The sequence below is a fragment of the Loxodonta africana genome, chromosome 19, assembly GCF_030014295.1.
Source record: "Loxodonta africana isolate mLoxAfr1 chromosome 19, mLoxAfr1.hap2, whole genome shotgun sequence".
Lineage (NCBI taxonomy): Eukaryota > Metazoa > Chordata > Mammalia > Proboscidea > Elephantidae > Loxodonta > Loxodonta africana.
The window spans coordinates 43,918,372-43,936,465 of record NC_087360.1 but is presented as its reverse complement, the minus strand read 5'-3'; the positions used below and the strand labels follow the sequence as shown (position 1 = coordinate 43,936,465).

Below are 18,094 nucleotides of genomic sequence, written 5' to 3'. Positions count from 1 at the left end.
TCAAATCCAGAAAAATATTCAAGTGTGTTTGAAAAGCAAAACTAGAAAAGCTTCTGGGGCAGCCATGACCTGAGTGTTTAAGTACCCTTGGGCAGCAGCTCCCGAACCAAAGTGCTGGGCACTGGAAACATGGATGTGGGTTCAGGCTTGGTGAGCTCCTAGTACTTCTGTACTCTCTTTTCTGGGCAAGGCTCTCAGTGGAGTCCCAGCCTCCTTCACCCTTTACTGTGTGTCTCCCTGTGTACCCTGTACTGTAATCTTAGGGTAAGAAGGGACAGAGTATTATCGTCCCATTTAATTTTCTTGACCCATGAAAGCAATCATACTCTTAACTTTTAAATGTTATACTTTCCAAGTATCAACGATCTAAGTGTAAAGACTAAAACCATAAAACTCTTAGAACCAAATGTAAGAGTAATGCTTCGGAACCTAGTTTTCAATAATGGATCCTTTGATATGACACCAAAAGATAAAATAAATTGGACTTATCAAAATTAAAAACTTTTGTGCATTAATGGTTATCAACAAAGCGAAGAGACAACCTATAGAATGAGGAACATCTTTGGGAATGATGTATCAAATAAGGGTTCAATACCCAGAATGTATAAAGAAGTCCTACAACTTAACAAAAAGACAAACAACCCAATCAAAAAACAGGCAAAGGACTTGAATAGACATTTCTCCAAAGAAGATATGCAAATGACCAGCCAAACCCATGGCCCTCAAGTTGATTCCGACTCATAGTGACCCTACAGGACACAGTAGAGCTGCCCCATAGGGTTTCCAGGGACAGGCACATGAAAAGATGCTGCAAGTCAAAACCACAATGAGATGCCACTTCACCTCCCCTAGGAAGGTTACTATCAGAAAAATAGAAAACAACAAGCATTGGCAAAGGATGTGGAGGAACTGAAACCCTCACCCATTGCTGGTAAAATTGTAAAATGGTGTAGCCACTGTGGAAAACACTGGTGGTTCCTTAAAAAGTTAAACATAAATTACCATATGACCCAAAGATTCCTCTCCTAGGTACGTATGCAAAAGAACTGATAGCAGGATCCAAACAGATACTTGTACATCAATGTTCATTGGAGCACTATTCAAAACAGCCAAAAGGCAGAAACTAACTAAATGTCCATCAACAGATGAATGGATAAATCAAATGTGGTACATACATGTTGTTGTTAGGTGCTGTCAAGTTGGTTCCAACTCATAGCAACCCCACGTACCACAGAATGAAACACTGCCTGGTCCTGCGCCATCCTTACAATTTTTGTTAAGCTTGAGCCCACTGTTGCGGCCACTCTGTCAATCCATCTCGTTGAGGGTCTTCCTCTTTTGCACTGACCCTGTACTTTACCAAGCATGATGTCCTTCTCCAGGGACTGATCTTTCCTGATAACACATCCAAAGTATGTAAGATGCAGTCTCGCCATCCTTGCTTCTAAGGAGTATTCTGGTCTTCTTCCAAGACAGATTTGTTGAATAGTATATTCAATATTCTTCGCAAACACCACAATTCAAAGGCATCAATTCTTCTTTGGTTTTCCTTATTCACTGTCCAGCTTTCACATGCACGTGATGCGAAAGAAAAAACTATGGCTTGGGTCAGGTGACATCTTTGCTTTTCAACACCCTAAAGAGGTCCTTTGCAGCAGATTTGCCCAATGTGGTGCGTCTTTTGATTTCTTGACTGCTGTTTCCATGGGTGTTGACTATAAATCCAAGTAAAATGAAATCCTTGACAACTTCAATCTTTTCTCCGTTTATCATGATGTTACTTATTGGTCCAGTTGTGAGGATTTTTGTTTTCTTTATGTTGAGGTGTAATCCATATTAAAGGCTACAGTCTTTGATATTCATCAATAAGTGCTGCAAGTCCCCTTCACTTTCAGCAAGGAAGGTTGTGTCATCTGCGTAACGCAGGTTGTTAATGAGTCTTCCTCCAGCCCTGATGCCCCATTCTTCTTCATATAGTCCAGCTTCTTGGATTATTTGCTCAGCATACAGATTAAATAGGTATGGTGAAAGGATACAACCCTGATGCCCACCTTTCCTGACTTGAAACCACACAGTATCCCCTTGTTCTGTCCGAACAACTGCCTCTTGATCTATGTACAGGTTCCTCAGGAGCACAATTAAGTGTTCTGGAATTCCTATTCTTTGCAATGTTATCCATAATTTGTTATAATCCACATAGTTGAATGCCTCTGCATAGTCAATAGAACACAGGTAAACATCCTTCTGGTATTTTATGCTTTCAGCCAGGATCCATCTGACATCAGCAATGATATCCTGGGTTCCATATCCTCTTCTGAATTCGGCTTGAATTTCTGGCAGTTCCCTGTTGATATACTGCTGCAGCTGCTTTTGAATGATCTTCAGCAAAATTTTGCTTGTGTGTGGTAACAATATTGTTTGGTAATTTCTGCATTTGGTTGGATCACCTTTCTTGGGAACAGGCATAAATAAGGATCTCTTCCAGTTGGTTGGCTGTCCAGTTGGTAGCTGTCTTCCAAATTTTTTGGCATAGATGAGTGAGCACTTCTAGTGCTGCATCTGTTTGCTGAAACATCTCAATAGATAGTTCGCCAATTAATTTTTTCTTTCCACTTTTTGTTTTTCACCAGTGCTTTCAGTGCTACTTGGACTTCTTCCTTCAGTACTAGATCATATGCAACCTCTTGAAATGGCTGAATCCAATTCTTTTTGGCATAATGACTCTGTGTATTCCTTTCATTTTCTTTTGATGCTTCCTGCATTGTTTAATGTTTTCCCCCATAGAATCCTTCAATACTGCAACTTGAGGCTTGGATTTTTTTCTTCAGTTCTTTCAGCTCGAGAAATACCGAGCTGTGTTCTTCCCTTTTGGTTTTCTATTGCCGGTCATCATAATACTTTGTCTTCTTGAGCTGCCCTTTGAAGTCTTCTGTTCAGTTCTTTTACTTCATCATTTCTTCCTTTTGCTTTAGCTGCTTTATGTACAAGAGCAGGTTTCAGAGTCTCTTCTCACATCCATTTTGGTCTTTTCTTTCTTTCCTGTCTTTTTAATGACATCTTGCTTTCTTTATGTATGATGTCCTTGATGTTATTCCACAACTTGTCTGATCTTCAGTCATTAGTGTTCAATGCATCAAATCTATTTTTGAGATGGTCTCTAAATTCAGGTGGGATATACTCTCAAGGTCATACTTTGGTTCTGGTGGACTTGTCCTAATTTTCTTCAGTTTCAACTTGAACTTGCACACAAGTAATTGAGGGTGTGATCTGGAGTCGTCCCTAGCCTTGTTCTGACTGATGATATTGAGCTTTTCCATCATTTCTTTCCATAGATATAGTCGATTTGATTCCTGTGTATTTGAGGTCCACGTGTATAGTCACTGTTTATGTTGGTGAAAAAAGGTATTTGTGATGAAGAAGTCATTGGTATTGCAAAATTCTCATTATGTGGTCTCTGGTATTGTTTCTATCACCAAGGCCTTATTTTCCAACTACCGATCCTTCTTTATTTCCAACTTTCGCATTCCAGTCACCAGTAATTACCAATGCATCCTGATTGCATGTTTGATCAATTTCAAACTGCAGAAGTTGGTAAAAATCTTCAATTTCTTCATCTTTGGCCTTAGCAGTTGGTGTGTAAATTTGAGTAATAGTCGTATTAACTGGTCTCCCAGTAACCGTATGGATATTACCCTATCGCTGACAGTGTTGTACTTCAGGATAGATTTCGAAATGTTCCTTTTGATGACGAATGCAAAACCATTCCTCTTCAAGTCGCAATTCCCTGCACAGTAGACCATATGACTGTCCAATTCAAAATGGCCAATACCAGTCCATTTCAGCTCACTAATGCCTAGGATGTCAATGTTTATGTGTTCCATTTATTTTTTTAAGTAATTTTTATTCTGCTTTAAGTGAAAGTTTACAAATCAAGTCAGTCTCTCACACAAAAACCCATATACACCTTGCTATACACTCCCAATTACTCTCCCCCTAATGGGACAGCCCGCTCTCTCCCTCCACTCTCTCTTTTCGTGTCCATTTCGCCAGCTTCTAACCCCCTCCACCCTCTCATCTCCCCTCCAGGCAGCAGATGCCAACATAGTCTCAAGTGTCCACTTGATCCAAGAAGCTCACTCCTCACCAGCATCCCTCTCCAACCTATTGTCCAGTCCAAACCACATCTGAAGAGTTGGCTTCAGGAATGGTTCCTGTCCTGCGCCAAGAGAAGGTCTGGGGGCCACGACCACCGGTGTCCTTCCAGTTTCAGTCAGACCATTAAGTCTGCTCTTATGAGAATTTGGGGTCTGCATTCCACTGCTCTCCTGCTCCCTTAGGGGTTCTCTGTTGTGTTCCCTGTCAGGGCAGTCATCAATTGTAGCCGGGCACCATCTAGTTTTTCTGGTCTCAGGATGATGTAGTCACTGATTCATGTGGCCCTTTCTGTCTCTTGGGCTCATAATCGCCTTGTGTCCTTGGTGTTCTTCATTCTCCTTTGATCCAGGTGGGTTGAGACCAATTGATGCATGTTAGATGGCTGCTTGCTAGCGTTTAAGACCCCAGACACCACTCTTCAAAGTGGGATGCAGAATGTTTTCTTAATAGATTTTATTATGCCAATAGATTTAGATGTCCCCTGAAACTACGGTACCCAGACCCCTGCCCCTGCTACGCTGGCCTTCGAAGCATTCAGTTTATTCAGGAAACTTATTTGCTTTTGGTTTAGTCCAACTGTGCTGACCTCCCCTGTATTGTGTGCTGTCTTTCCCTTCACCTAAGTAGTTCTTATCTACTCTCTAAATAGTGAATGCCCCCTCCCCCCTTCCCCTCCCCACTCTCGTAACCAGAAAAGAATGTTTTCTTCTCAGTTTAAACTATTTCTCAAGTTCTTATAACAGTGGCCTTATACAATATTTATCCTTTTGCAACTAATTTCACTCAGCATAATGCCTTCCAGGTTCCTCCATGTTATGAAATGTTTCACAGACTCCTCACTGTTCTCTATCAATGGGTAGTATTCCACTGTGTGAATATACCATAATTTATTTATCCATTCATCTGTTGATGGGCACCTTGGTTGCTGCCATGTTTTTGTATTGTCAACAGTGCTGCAGTAAACATGGGTGTGCATATATCTGTTTGTGTAAAGGCTCTTATTTCTCCAGGATATATTCCAAGGAGTGGGATTGCTGGATCATATGGTAGTTCTATTTCTAGCTTTTTAAGGAAGCACCAAACCGATTTCCAAAGTGGTTGTAGCATTTGACATTCCCACCAGCAGTGTAGAAGTGTTCCAATCTCTCCACAGCCTCTCCAACATTTATTACTTTGTGTTTTTTGGATTAATGCCAGCCTTGTTGGAGTGATATGAAATCTCATTGTAGTTTTGATCTGCATTTCTCTGATGACTAATGATCGTGAACATTTCCTCATATATCTGTTAGCTACCTGAATGTCTTCTTTCATGAAATGTCTAATTCGTATCTTTTGCCCATTTTTTAATTGGGTTATTTGTCTTTTTGCAGTTGAGTTTTTGCAGTATTATGTAGATTTTAGAGATCAGCCGCTGATCAGACATGTTATAGCTAAAAACTTTTTCCCAGTCTGTAGGTAGTCTTTTTACTCTTTTGGTGAAGCCTTTGGATGAGCATAGGTGTTTGATTTTTAGGAGCCTCCAGTTATCTAGTTTTTCTTCTACATTCTCTATAATGTTTTATATACTGTTTATGCCATACATTAGGGCTCCTAACATTGTCCTATTTTTTCTTCCATGATCTTTATCATTTGATTTTATATTTAGGTCTTTGATCCATTTTGGGTTAGTTTTTGTGCATAGAGTGAGGTATGGGTCTTGTTTCATTTTTTTGCAGATGGATATCCAGTTATGCCAGCACCATTTGTTAAAAAGACTGTCTTTTCCCCATTTAACTGTTTTGGGCCTTTGTCAAATATCAACTGCTCATATGTGGATGGATTTATGTCTGGATTCTCAATTCTGTTCCATTGGTCCACATATCTGTTGTTGTACCAGTCCCAGGCTGTTTTGACTACTGTGGTGGTATAATAGGTTCTAAGATCAGGTAAAAATCACTTTATTCTTCTTTTTCAGTTAATGCCTTATTTATCCGGGGCCTCTTTCCCTTCCATATTAAATTGGTGATTTGTTTCTCCATCTCATTAAAGAATGTTGTTGGGATTTGGATCGGAATTGCATTAAATGTATGATCACTTTTGGTAGAATAGACATTTTTATAATGTTAAGTCTTCCTATTCACGAGCAAGGTATTTTCTTCCACTGATGTAAGTCTCTTTTGGTTTCTTGCAGAACTGTACTGTAGTTTTCTTTGTATAAGTCTTTTACATATGTGATAAGATTTATTTCTAAGTATTTTATCTTCTTGGGGGCTACTGTAAATGACATTGATGTGATTTCCTCTTCGATGTTCTTATTGTTGTTAGAGGAATCCAACTGATTTTTGTATGTTTATCTTGTATCCTTATACTCTGCTGAACTCTTCTATTAGTTTCAGTAGTTTTCTGGAGGATCTCTTAGGGTTTTCTGTATATAAGATCATGTCATCTGCAAACAGAGATACTTTTATTTCTTCCTTGCCAATCTGGATACCCTTTATTTCTTTATCTAGTCTAAATGCTCTGGCTAGGACTTCCAGCACAATGTTGAATAAGAGTGGTGATAAAGGGCATCCTTGTCTGGTTCCCGATCCCAGTGGGAATGTTTTCAGGCTCTCTCCATTTAGGGTGATGTTGGCTGTTGGCTTTGTATAAATGCCCTTTATCATGTTGAGGAATTTTCCTTCTGTTCCTATTTTGCTGAGAGTTTTTATCATGAATGAGTGTTGAACTGTCAAATGCCTTTTCTGCATCAACTGGCAAAATCATGTGATTCTTGTCTTTTGTTTTATTTATGTGGTGGGTTATATTAATTGTTTTTCTAATGTTGAACCATCCCTGCATAGCTGGTATGAATACCACCTGGTCATGGTGAATTATTTTTTTTTGATATGTTGTTGAATTCTGTTGGCTAGAATATTGTTGAGGATTTTTGCATCTACTTTCATGAGGAATATAGGTCTATGATTTTCTTTTCTTGTGGTGTCTTTATCTGGTTTTGGTATCAGGGTGGTATCAGATGGGTTCATAGAGTGAGTTTTGGTAGTATTCCATTCTTTTCTATGCTCTGAAATAAAGTTTGGTAGAAGTCTGCAGTGAAGCCGTCTGGACCAGGGTTTCTTCTTGTTGGGAGTTTTTTGATTACCTTTTCAATCTCTTCGCTTGTTATGCATCTGTTTAGTTGTTCTACCTCTGTGTTAGTTTAGGCAGGTAGTGTGTTTCTAGGAATTCATCCATTTCTTCTATGTTTTCAAATTTGTTGGAGTATAGTTTTTAACAGTAATCTGATAAGATTCTTTTAATTTCATTTGGGTCTGTTGTAATATTGCCCATCTCATTTCTTATTTGAATTATTTGCTTCCTCTCCTGTTTTTCTTTTGTCAGTTTGGCCAGTGCTTTATCAATTTTGTTGATTTTTAAAACAAAAAACAAAAAACAAAAAAAACCCAGCTTTTGGTCTTGTTAATTCTTCCAATTTTTTTTCTGTTTTCTATTTCATTTAGTTCAGCTCTAATTTTTATTATTGGTTTTTTCCTGGTGCCTGTGGGTTTCTTTTGTTGCTCTCCTTCTATTTGTTCAAGCTGTGGGATAATTCTTTGATTTTGGCCCTTTCTTCTTTTTGGGTGTGTGCATTAATTAATACAATTGGCCTCTGAGCACTGCTTTCACTGTGTGCCCAAGGTTCTGATAGAAAGTGTTTTCATTCTCACTGGATTCTATGAATTTCTTTATTCCATCCTTAATGTCTTCTAGAATCCAGTCTTTTTTGAGCAGGGTATTGTTCAGTTTCCAAGTGTTTGATTTCTTTTCCCTGCTTTTCCTGTTATTGATGTCCACAGAGAAGATGCTTTGTAATATTTCAATGTTTTGGATTCTGCTAAGGCTTGCTTTATGACCTAATATGTGGTCTCTTCTAGAGAATGTTCCATGTGCACTAGAAAAGAAAGTATACTTGGTTGCTGTTTGGTGGAGTGTTCTGTATATGTGTATGAGATCAAGTTGGTTGATCGTGGCCTTTAGATCTTCCGTGTCTTTATTGAGCTTCCTTCTGGATGTCCTATCCTTCACCGAAAGTGGTGTGTTTAAGTCTCCTACTATGATTGTGGAGCTATCTCACTTTTCAATGCTGATAGAGTTTGTTTTATGTATCTTGCAGCCCTGTCATCAGGTGCATAAATATTTAATATGGGTATATCTTCTTGGTATATTGTCCCTTTAATCATTATATAGTGTGCTTCCTTATTCTCTCTGATGGATTTAACTTTAAAGTCTGTTTTGTCAGAAATTAATATTGCCACTCCTGCTCTCTTTTTTGATTGTTGTTTGCTTGATGTATTTTTTTCCCATCCTTTGAGTTTTAGTTTGTTTGTGTCTCTTGTAGGCAGCATATAGACGGATCTTGTTTTTTAACCCGTTCTGCCACTCTCTGTCCCTTTATTGGTGCATTTAGTCCATTCACACTCAGGGTAATCATGGATAGGTATGAATTTAGTGCTATCATTTTGATGTCTTTTTTTGTGTGTTGTTGACAGTTTCTTTTTCCCACTTGATTTTATGTGCTGAGTAGATTTTCTTTATATATTGTCCTTTCCTCACATTTGTTGTTGTTGATTTTGTTTCTACTGAGTCTGTATTTTTCCCTTGTATTTTATTTTGATGAGTAGGATAGTTTGTCTCCTTTGTGGTTACCTTATTATTTACCCGTTTTTCTAAATTTAAAACTTTTATTTCTTTCCTCTCCATATGGAAGTTGTATGATTACATTTCTTAGTCCCTCTTTATTATTTTAATGTTGTCCTCTTTTATATAATAACATCACTGTTACCCTGTTTTGGGATTTTTTTATATATAATCTTGCTTTGTTTTTTTTGGATTTCCCTGTCTAGGGTGACTTCTGGTTCCTCTGTCCAGTGTTCTAGTCTTGGGTTAATACCTAATATTATTGATTTTCTAACCAAAGAACTCCCTTTAGTATTTCTTGTGGTTTTGGTTTGGTTTTTACAAATTCCCTAAACTTGTGTTTATCTGGAAATGTTTTAATTTCACCTTCATATTTAAGAGACAGTTTTGCTGGATATATGATTCTTGGCAGGCAATTTTTTTTTCCTTCAATTTTTTAAATATGTCATCCCATTGTCTTCTTGACTTCATGGTTTCTGCCGAGTAGTCTGAGCTTATGCTTATTGGCTCTCCTTTCTAGGTGGCTTTTTGTTTATCCCTCGTTGCTCTTATAACTGTCTATCTTTGGTTTTGGCAAGCTTGATTATAATATGTCTTGGTGACCTTCTTTTAAGATCTACCTTATGTGGAGTTCGATGAGCATCTTGGATAGATATCGTCTCATCTTTCACGATATCAGGGAAGTTTTCTGCCAACAAATCTTCAAAAATTTTCTCTGTATTTTCTTTTATCCCTCCCTGTTCTGGTACTCTAGTCACTCGTAGGTTATTTCTCTTGATAGAGTCCCACATGATTCTTAAGGTTTCTTCATTTTTAAAAATTCTTTTATCTGATTTTTCTTCAAATATATTAGTTCCAAGTGATTTATCTTCAAGTTCAGAAATTCTAGCTTCTACTTGCTCAATTCTGCTCCTCTGACTTCTATTAAATTATCTAATTCTGTAATTTTATTGTTAATCTTCTGAATTTCTGATTGCTGTCTGTCTATGGATTTTTCCAGCTTATTAAACTTTTCATTATGTTCCTGAATAATCTTTCTAATTTCTTCAGTTGCTTTATCTGTACGTTCCTTGGGTTGTTTTGTGTATTTCCTCATTTCTTCCTGATGTCTTGAAGGGTTCTGTATATTAAACTTTTGTATTCTGCATCTGGTAATTCCAGGAATGCACTTTGATCTAGAAGATCCCTGGATTCTTTGTTTTGAGAGCCTGTTGAGGTGATCATGGTCTGTTTCTTTATGTGACTTGATATTGACTGTTGTCTCCGAGCCATCTATAATTTATTTTATTTAGTGTATGCTTGCTTACTGTGTCGTAGCTGCTTGTTTTGTTTTGTTCTGATACACCCCTGTGGGTTGCTTGAGTGAGCTAGCTTGATTATTTTTGCCTTTGGAGCTCTGGTGTCCTGTCCCCAGCTGGCTAGAGCTGTTATCAGGTATATCAGTCTAGGAGTCCATTCAGTTTTCTTGTATGAATTCAGCTCAGGTTTCCAGGTAGCTGATCATCAAGTGTGTGGTACAGGCTCTGTCCTACAGTCTTAGAGGGGCAGGGGTAATTGGTGCCTATACGGTTATCTGATTGCAGCAGGGGGTCACGCTCTGAACAAGGTAGGGGGTTGAGAACCAACCCCTGCGTATCTCTGAGTAAAACGCGTCTCCGTTCCCTAGAGCGTGCTGGTGGGTGGGTTCTGCAGAAGGACCATGGACACCCAAAGTTTTTGGTTGTAAGGACTGGGAGGTATCAGTTATCTTTGGACCCCTGTCGCGGGTGGCTGGGTAACCCAAGTGGAGCTACCAGTCCTTAGGTCCCTGATGTGGGTAGGTGAGGACCTTGTTTAATAGGCAAAGCAATGTCAAATGTCAAACACCCACCTCTCCACCGCACAGCTGAAATGGTTGGAGTTTGCCAACAAGGGCCTATTCTGCTGAAATAGGCCCACACAGGTCCACGCAGAAGAGAAAGGTGCTCAAGGTCCATGGACGGTTTATGCCTGGACAGGAGCTGCTTCTGTCCTGATTTCCCCCGGTTAATGGAGCTAGCAAATTATCTTTTCCTCCCAGTTGCAAGTTTTTTCCTTCCCCAAGGCCGGGAGGACGGCTCTAGGTGCTTACCAGGGTCTATCTCAGGCTCAGGGATTCAGCCGCTGAAGCCGGCTTGGGAGTGGGGGGCTGGGCAGTAAAATATACGCAAGTACTTAGCTTTTGCCAAGAGTGCCGTTCTCCTCAGGTTCAGGAGGTGTGAGTGGGCTGTGCGGCTGGCTGCTTCTCCCTGAGGAAACTGCAGCCAAACGCTAGGACCAGCCTGCCGCAGCTGCTGCTGCTGCCGCCACTCCGGGAATGGTGCCTGAAAGCTTCCCGTGATTCAGGTCCGGTAACTCCTCTCCACTTCTGAATGGCCTCTTTCTCCCCCTGCCCATCAGTTCATTGTCTAAGCTTGCCTTGGATGCTCAGGGCTCCCAGCTTGTCACAAATATACTCGTTTCACTCGTTTTTTCGGGTCTCTGTTGTTTTTAAAGAGGGCTCGACCGAAGCGTATACTCCGCCATCTTGGCTCCGCCTCCCTCCATTTCATTTTTGATGATTTCCAATTTTCCTAGATTCATAATTCATGTATTCCACATTCTGATTATTATGGATGTTTGCAGGTCTGTATTCTCATTTTGTGTCATGCTGCATCAGCAAATGAAGATCCTGAAAGTACGACTCCATCCACGTCATTAAGGTCGACTCCACTCTGAGAAGGCAGCTCTTCCCCAGTTGTCTTTTGAGTGCCCCCCAACCTAGGCGGACTCATCTTCCCGCATCATATTAAACAGTGTTCCCCTGCTATTCACAAGATTTTCACTGGCTAATTCTTTTCAGAACTAGACTGCCGGAACCTTCAAAGCTCAGCTGAAACCTGTCCTCCATAAGTGACCCTGCTGGTATCTGAATACCGGTGGCATAGCTTCCTGCATCACAACAACATGCAAGCCCCTGCAGTACGACAAACTGACAGACACGTGGGGCGGGGGGTGGGCTACATGGTATATACATACAAGGGCATATTACTCAGATGTAAAGAGAAATGAAGTTCTGATACATGCTATAAGAATGAACCTTGAAAACATTATGTGGAGTGAAATAAGTCTGTCACAAAACCACATACATTTTATAATCCTACTTACATGAAACATCTAGAATAGGCAAATACATAGTAACCAAAGTTTAGTAGTGGCTACCAGGGGTAGGAGTGAGGGGGTAAATGGAGGGTTATTGCTTAAGGGGTACTATTCTATTAAGGGTGATGGAAAAAATCTGGAAATGGACAGCGGTGATGGTTATACAACATGGTAAACATATGAACATATAAAAATGTTGAAACGGCAAATGTTTCATTATATACATACATATACACACACACACACACGCACGTTATGATTTCCCTTTTCAACTTTATGTCCAATGTCCTTTTAGGAATCTCTCCCTTTGGCACCCATGACATAAAAAGGGCTTTTCCTGGCGGCAAAAAGAAGAACTATAAAAACAAAAACCCATGGAGCTCAGTAGCTTTTGAGCTTCATGAGCCTTGGAGAAAAGGCTTTTACTGGAGGTTGTCCCTGTGGCCAGGGCACCTAAGACATTGTTAACATGGACAATGATAGCCAGCTGCTTCCAATCTTTGCTGAGAGGGAAGATGAGCAAGTGGATACTATAGCAAAAAGTGTCTGCTCTGAGTTCCTGGGAGGGTATAGAGATTCTGTGGCAAAGAGCAGACGTTAGTATTGCCAAGCAGAGTCAGGGTCTCCCTTTGCACAGAGAGAACTAGGCACAAGGGCTCCTGACAGCCTCTTCCAGTTGCTGGGCAATTTCTACAGATGCCCTGGTATACAGTATCAGACATAATAATGAGATGGAGACCCTACGTGTGAAGAGACAGTTTCCTAAGCTCTGGCTGACTTTAGCATTTCTTATAAAGGGTGGATTAATGAACTTTTCGAAAAATCAATTTATATGGAACTACTGAAGCTGTGGGAGAAAAGACTTGGTTATCTGCTCCCATAAAAATTTATAGCCTCGGAAACCCTATGGGACAGTTCTACCCTGTCCTATAGGGTCACTGTCAGTTGGAATTGACTTGATGGTACCCAACAACAACAACAACAACTGAAGCTTAGAGTTCTGTCCAGTAACAGCTATTGCTTTTTCCCAAATAACTTCTTTAATTAGTCATTAGCTCAAGAAACATTAAGATTTTCTATCTTTTTAAGGACTTGTCACTGACTGGGCAAGAGATTTGAATTTAAATTTGACGACGTTTCTTCTTCATAATGTTTATTTTAAAGGCAAAAGAAATCATTATAGAATGTTGGGTTGAGACGATTATCTTGATAATAAAAAAATGCAAGTTAAAATGAGATCTGAAAGTATACTTATATAACTACAAAGGACTTGAATAAAGTTGGAAAAAAACTACAAAAAAGGGTAACAACCAATGTTAGCAAGGGTGAAGTACAAGAACTGTGTCCAACTCTCTGGTGGGAGTATAAACTGTTGTACTTTTTCTAGACAACATTCTGGCAATGTATAACCTAAAGCCATAACTGTGTTCATAGTCTTTGACCCAAAAATTCCAACTTCAGGAAAATTTCCTAAGGAAATAAACATATATACAGAGTTATGTAAAACAGTATTCCTTTAATTGCTATTTGCAATATCGAAAAACTGGAAATACTAAATGTCCACCAATAAGCAGTTAAAGTAAATTATGATTCATTTATAAGCTACCACTATGCAACCATTAAGAACGATGCAGAATGATGCTTTTGAAATATCTTTAACGACATGATATATACTTACTCTTATAAGAAGATAGTATATGCAGTATGATTTATCTACACACACAAATAATAAGCAAAGAAAATACACGAAAGTTTTAACCATAGTTGTCTCTGGTACTGAGGTTCGGGCTGATTTTTGTGTCTTTATCTTTTTTTCTATTTTCCAAATTTTCTACAACAAGCGTATTTTTATTGAGAAATGAATGTTATATAAAAGATACCAAAAATCCACTGCCATCAAGTCGATTCTGACTCATAGTGACCCTACAGGACAGAGCAGAACTGCCATATAGGGTTTCTAAAGAGTGAACGGTGGATTCGAACTGCCGACCTTTGGGTTAGCAGCCAAGCTCTTAACTACTGAGTCACTAGGGCTCTATATAAAAAATACAGTCATAAAAATAAAAGCAAGAAAAGACTGCAGGGTATTAAAAACAAAAGATGCCTGTCTGGAGTGGTGGTTCGTAAGTGGGGTCCAGGGGCCCAGGGGCTCCCAGACTCGTTCAGGGACCTGCGAGGACAGTGCTGGTGTCACAGCAACACTAAGATGCGATTTGCCTTTTTCACTCTCATTCTCTTACGGGTTTTCAGTGGAATTTTCCAGCGGCTACATGACACATATTATTGCAACAGATTAAATTCAAGAGGTGATCTGAGAGTCCAGTGTCTTCTACAGTCAGATGTTATGGAGATTTGTAAGTAAAAAACAGTGCCCTTCTCTTTTTACTATTTTTTTAAACTTATTTTTCATAAAAAAAAAAACTTGTTATCTTAACATGTAATGGGATTATACTGCTATATTTGAAAAGTTTTAATTTCTCATATAGCAAATATCAATAGATATAACCCACATAAATGAAAGTTCTTTGGATTCTCAATTTTTAAGGAGTCTTGACACCAGAAAGTTTGAGAACTGCTGGCTTAGAGTATTGAAATCAAAACATAAGCCTTCAACCCCAGTCACTGTAAAATACCAGGCTAAAATGTGAAGGGTTGTGTGCTGCATAATGTTGGTTTGGGCAACACCTGACTGCATATACATCTGTGGTCCCATAAATTTTTTTTTTTAAGGGAAAGCAGTTCCCCTTTTGCTTATTATTTTCCCCTAATGGTTTTAAAGACTCCAATCCCCCAGAGCAAACTAACGGCAGGGCTTGAGGGGCATCCCAATCCCTGCAGTGCCGTGTCCTTTCCCTCCTCCTCGCTTCATTCACCTGCCCCGCTGCCAGTGCAGGCTCCTCTGCTCCTGCTTCAGGTGCTGGTGGGGACATGAGCTGGGCCTGTGGTGCTTGCAGGCCGCTGCCTCCAGGTGGCGGCCGCACATGATCAGGAAGCAGCAACACTAACAGGGCAGCGGCAGCCACTGCTGCCATTGCCAGCCACGCTCCGGGTACCCAGGCATCTGCTCCACCAGTCAACTCTTTGTGTCCCTGTGGGTCAGCCCCATTTCCCTCCTCCATGCCGGGATATGTGCAAAGTCCCCACCCAGCTGCCAGTGCAACATCTGCCTGGCCAGCTGCACACATGGTAAGGCCAGCCTCCTGTATCCAGCGGATACAGCTCTCAGGCTGTAGGTAATGTTAACCTAGTAGGCTGGGCAACTAGAAGTCTAATGCTAAGAATCATTATTTCAAAGTTCTGGCAGAAGGCTTCAGGATGACACCTGGTCAAAAAGAGCCTCTGCTGCGAGGAAGGAAGACTGAACTGGTGACCCGGAGGCCTGCAAGGGCAGATAGGTGGGCACAGGGCAGGTCTCAGAGTCAAAGCTGCTAGTCTGCTTGGGTCTTGGTAGGATACAGCCTAAAAGGGAAGTGTGTATTAGAGCCAAGCTCCAACCAAATTGCATGTTACAAAAGTGTAAAGTAAGCATCAGAAGGAAATTCATGAGAGATGCAACCTTGACCATCTCACTCATGATTGAGCTATAATTAAGGGAAACGGAAGTCAGCTGCTTAGCCAAGTGTTTGCCTACAAGGACGAGCTACTAAATTCACAAGCTCAAACTAAAAATTAATACTCTTTTTCTTCTTAAAGAATTATTTGACCACAAACATCCAAATGACCTTCAAAATAGTCAACTTGAGGAGCTATACAAACATTTTGAAGATTTTATTGCTTAAAACGTTTCTGACTCCTTTTGAAAAATTATTTTTATAACCAACTTATAAGGCTTATAAGAAAATCTAAATCATTGCTTTGAAGTTATAACTTGGTTTTGGCGAAAACACTATATCACCTAGCTTGATTACCCCATCTTGATCACCAGACATAACTACAAGTATTTTTCTAAAATTGGTTTCAGTAGTTAAATCTCACCTCCAAGGATGAAGACTTGCTACCAGTGACTATATTCTCACAGAGTCGAGAGCAGACTGTTCTAACTCATCAGGGAGGCCCCTGTGAGGGCCTGGTCGATCTCCAGCCTGGGCTCACCAACAGGACTTGTGCTTCTACTTACTCCTGCTACACAATGGTGCCCAGAGCACATACACTAAGATGCTCCCTTCCAAGGACCACGAGTGAAACAGAAAGGGGTAAAAAATGTGAACAATTATCTACTTATTTGTGCTTTAATGAAAAACAGGATTCCCTGCATTTAAAAAAGCTAGTTAGTTTTGTATTGTTGAATCAATTTTATTTAATTACTGAAATTCACTCGAATATCTTTTATCTACTGCTCCTAATTAAAAAAAAAATAAAGAAACTAAAAAAGCTCAAAAGGTTAATTCTGGGAAGGACTAGATGTACTGGAAACTGGTTCCCCACTGTGTGGGGAGTACAGTACCTGGTCCCTTCGCCTGGGCCCACCACCAGCCTTTGGCAGGGCTCACAGGAATAAGCAACATTCAGTAGCTTTAAAGTTCAAATCCAGGATATGGATACTATTTCTGAACTTCAAAGTCCAAAAATAGCTTTGGGGATACTGTTTTTTAATAAGTTTTCCTGCCTCTTTTTACTGTTTTTTTTTTTTTAAAAACTTGTTCAAGCTATCTCAAAAGGCAAAAGAAAGGTCATAGTTTTATATGCTGTAATTGCAGGAGATGGACAACTTGACTCTCGTGTCTTCCTTCTTAGAGTGTATGTCAAATATTCCACATGTACAATATGCTTTTTACTTTTTTCCCTATTAAAACAAAGGCTAAGATTTTTATATAAGTACAAAATACTTACTTTAATAAATCGAAACTTAAGTTATGCTAAAATGGATGTAACTAATAAGCTTATATTCCTTATATTTTGATTACTCTTACCTCCTCCATCAATCTTTGAAGTCAAAGAAACTTGATGCTTACACATAAATGAGGTCCAGGAAGGACAAGGAAAACCACAACCCCTAAGGAAGTTCAGAGCTGGCATCAGCATTTCCATTCTCCAAGGTTCTGGCCTGGAACTTGGTCTACTGAATCCCACTGCTTCAACATCAGTATAAGCAGCAGTCCTGACTTTTACAGCTATTACTTCATTAGTTGAAAAAATAGAAGACTCAGAAAATTCCATCTCTCTTCCTGGTAAATTGCTTAAGGGTCGGGTCTATGTTTTTTGGTTCATTCATATTTGAAACCAAAAGAAAGCCATCTTTGGAATGATCTTCTTCAAAAGACTCAGGTGGAAAACTTGAGTTTAGCCATAAGAAAGACAATGGCCTACCTCAGGCATAATTTCGATCTTCTCATACCGACGTTTGAAGGGCAGGGCAAGAACCTCAGCCCTGCGATAGGACATGGCAGGAGGCTGGCAGTCAATCATCAGGTCCATCCTGTGGGACTGCGTTGGAGGTGGCTGGGTATACTGCTCAGGACACACCACATGGAGGGGCTGGAGAAACCAGTGGGGTAGGGTGAAGGGAGAAGAAAAGAAACAAGATGAGGCTGTGAAGCAAAGCAATCTATTCCGAATAATATCAGCATTTGCTAGGCTCATTCACTATCCTAATTCTATCTTTTCAGATGCTCATTACAACTTTCAGGCTATTTCTAACTCCCTTCTCTCAAATTCAACTAGCTGGTGAGAGCAGAGATGAGCACCAAAAAACCCAAACCCACTGCCATTGAGTCAATTCCAACTCGTAGCGACTCTATAGGACAGAGTAGAGCCGCCCCATAAGGTTTTCAAGGCTGTGATCTTTACAAAAGCAGACCGCCACATGTTTCTCCTGTGGAGCGGCTGCTGAGTTTGAACCAGCCTACCTTTTGGTTAGCAGCTGGATGCTTAACCACTGTGCCACCAAGGCTCTGTAAGACATGAGCCCAGTGGGGGATAAAAAAGAATAAAAGTTTCAGGCTGAACTTGCAGCCACATTGATGAGTGAGGGATTTATTGTCTTATTTTGCTTAAAAAATTTTTTTTTTACTATACTTAAGTTATTTTCATGTCCATGTGTCTTCTCCTAACTGGTGTCTAAGCTCCTGAGGGCACAGTAACATATATATTGTGATATATACCATCTCTACTATTATAGGCTACT

General features: G+C 39.9%; 1 protein-coding gene across 9 annotated transcripts in view; it reads right to left on the bottom strand.

The window, feature by feature from the left end:
- The window catches only part of INTS9 (integrator complex subunit 9), a 166,014-nt gene that overhangs the window by 18,388 nt on the left and 129,532 nt on the right, over positions 1–18,094 (bottom strand). For all 9 annotated transcript variants that reach the window (XM_064271902.1, XM_064271905.1, XM_010592337.3 and 6 more), the window contains one exon: positions 17,278–17,445. In XM_064271902.1, the coding sequence (XP_064127972.1) occupies positions 17,278–17,445 (168 nt within the window). The remainder of the gene's footprint in view (positions 1–17,277; positions 17,446–18,094) is intronic.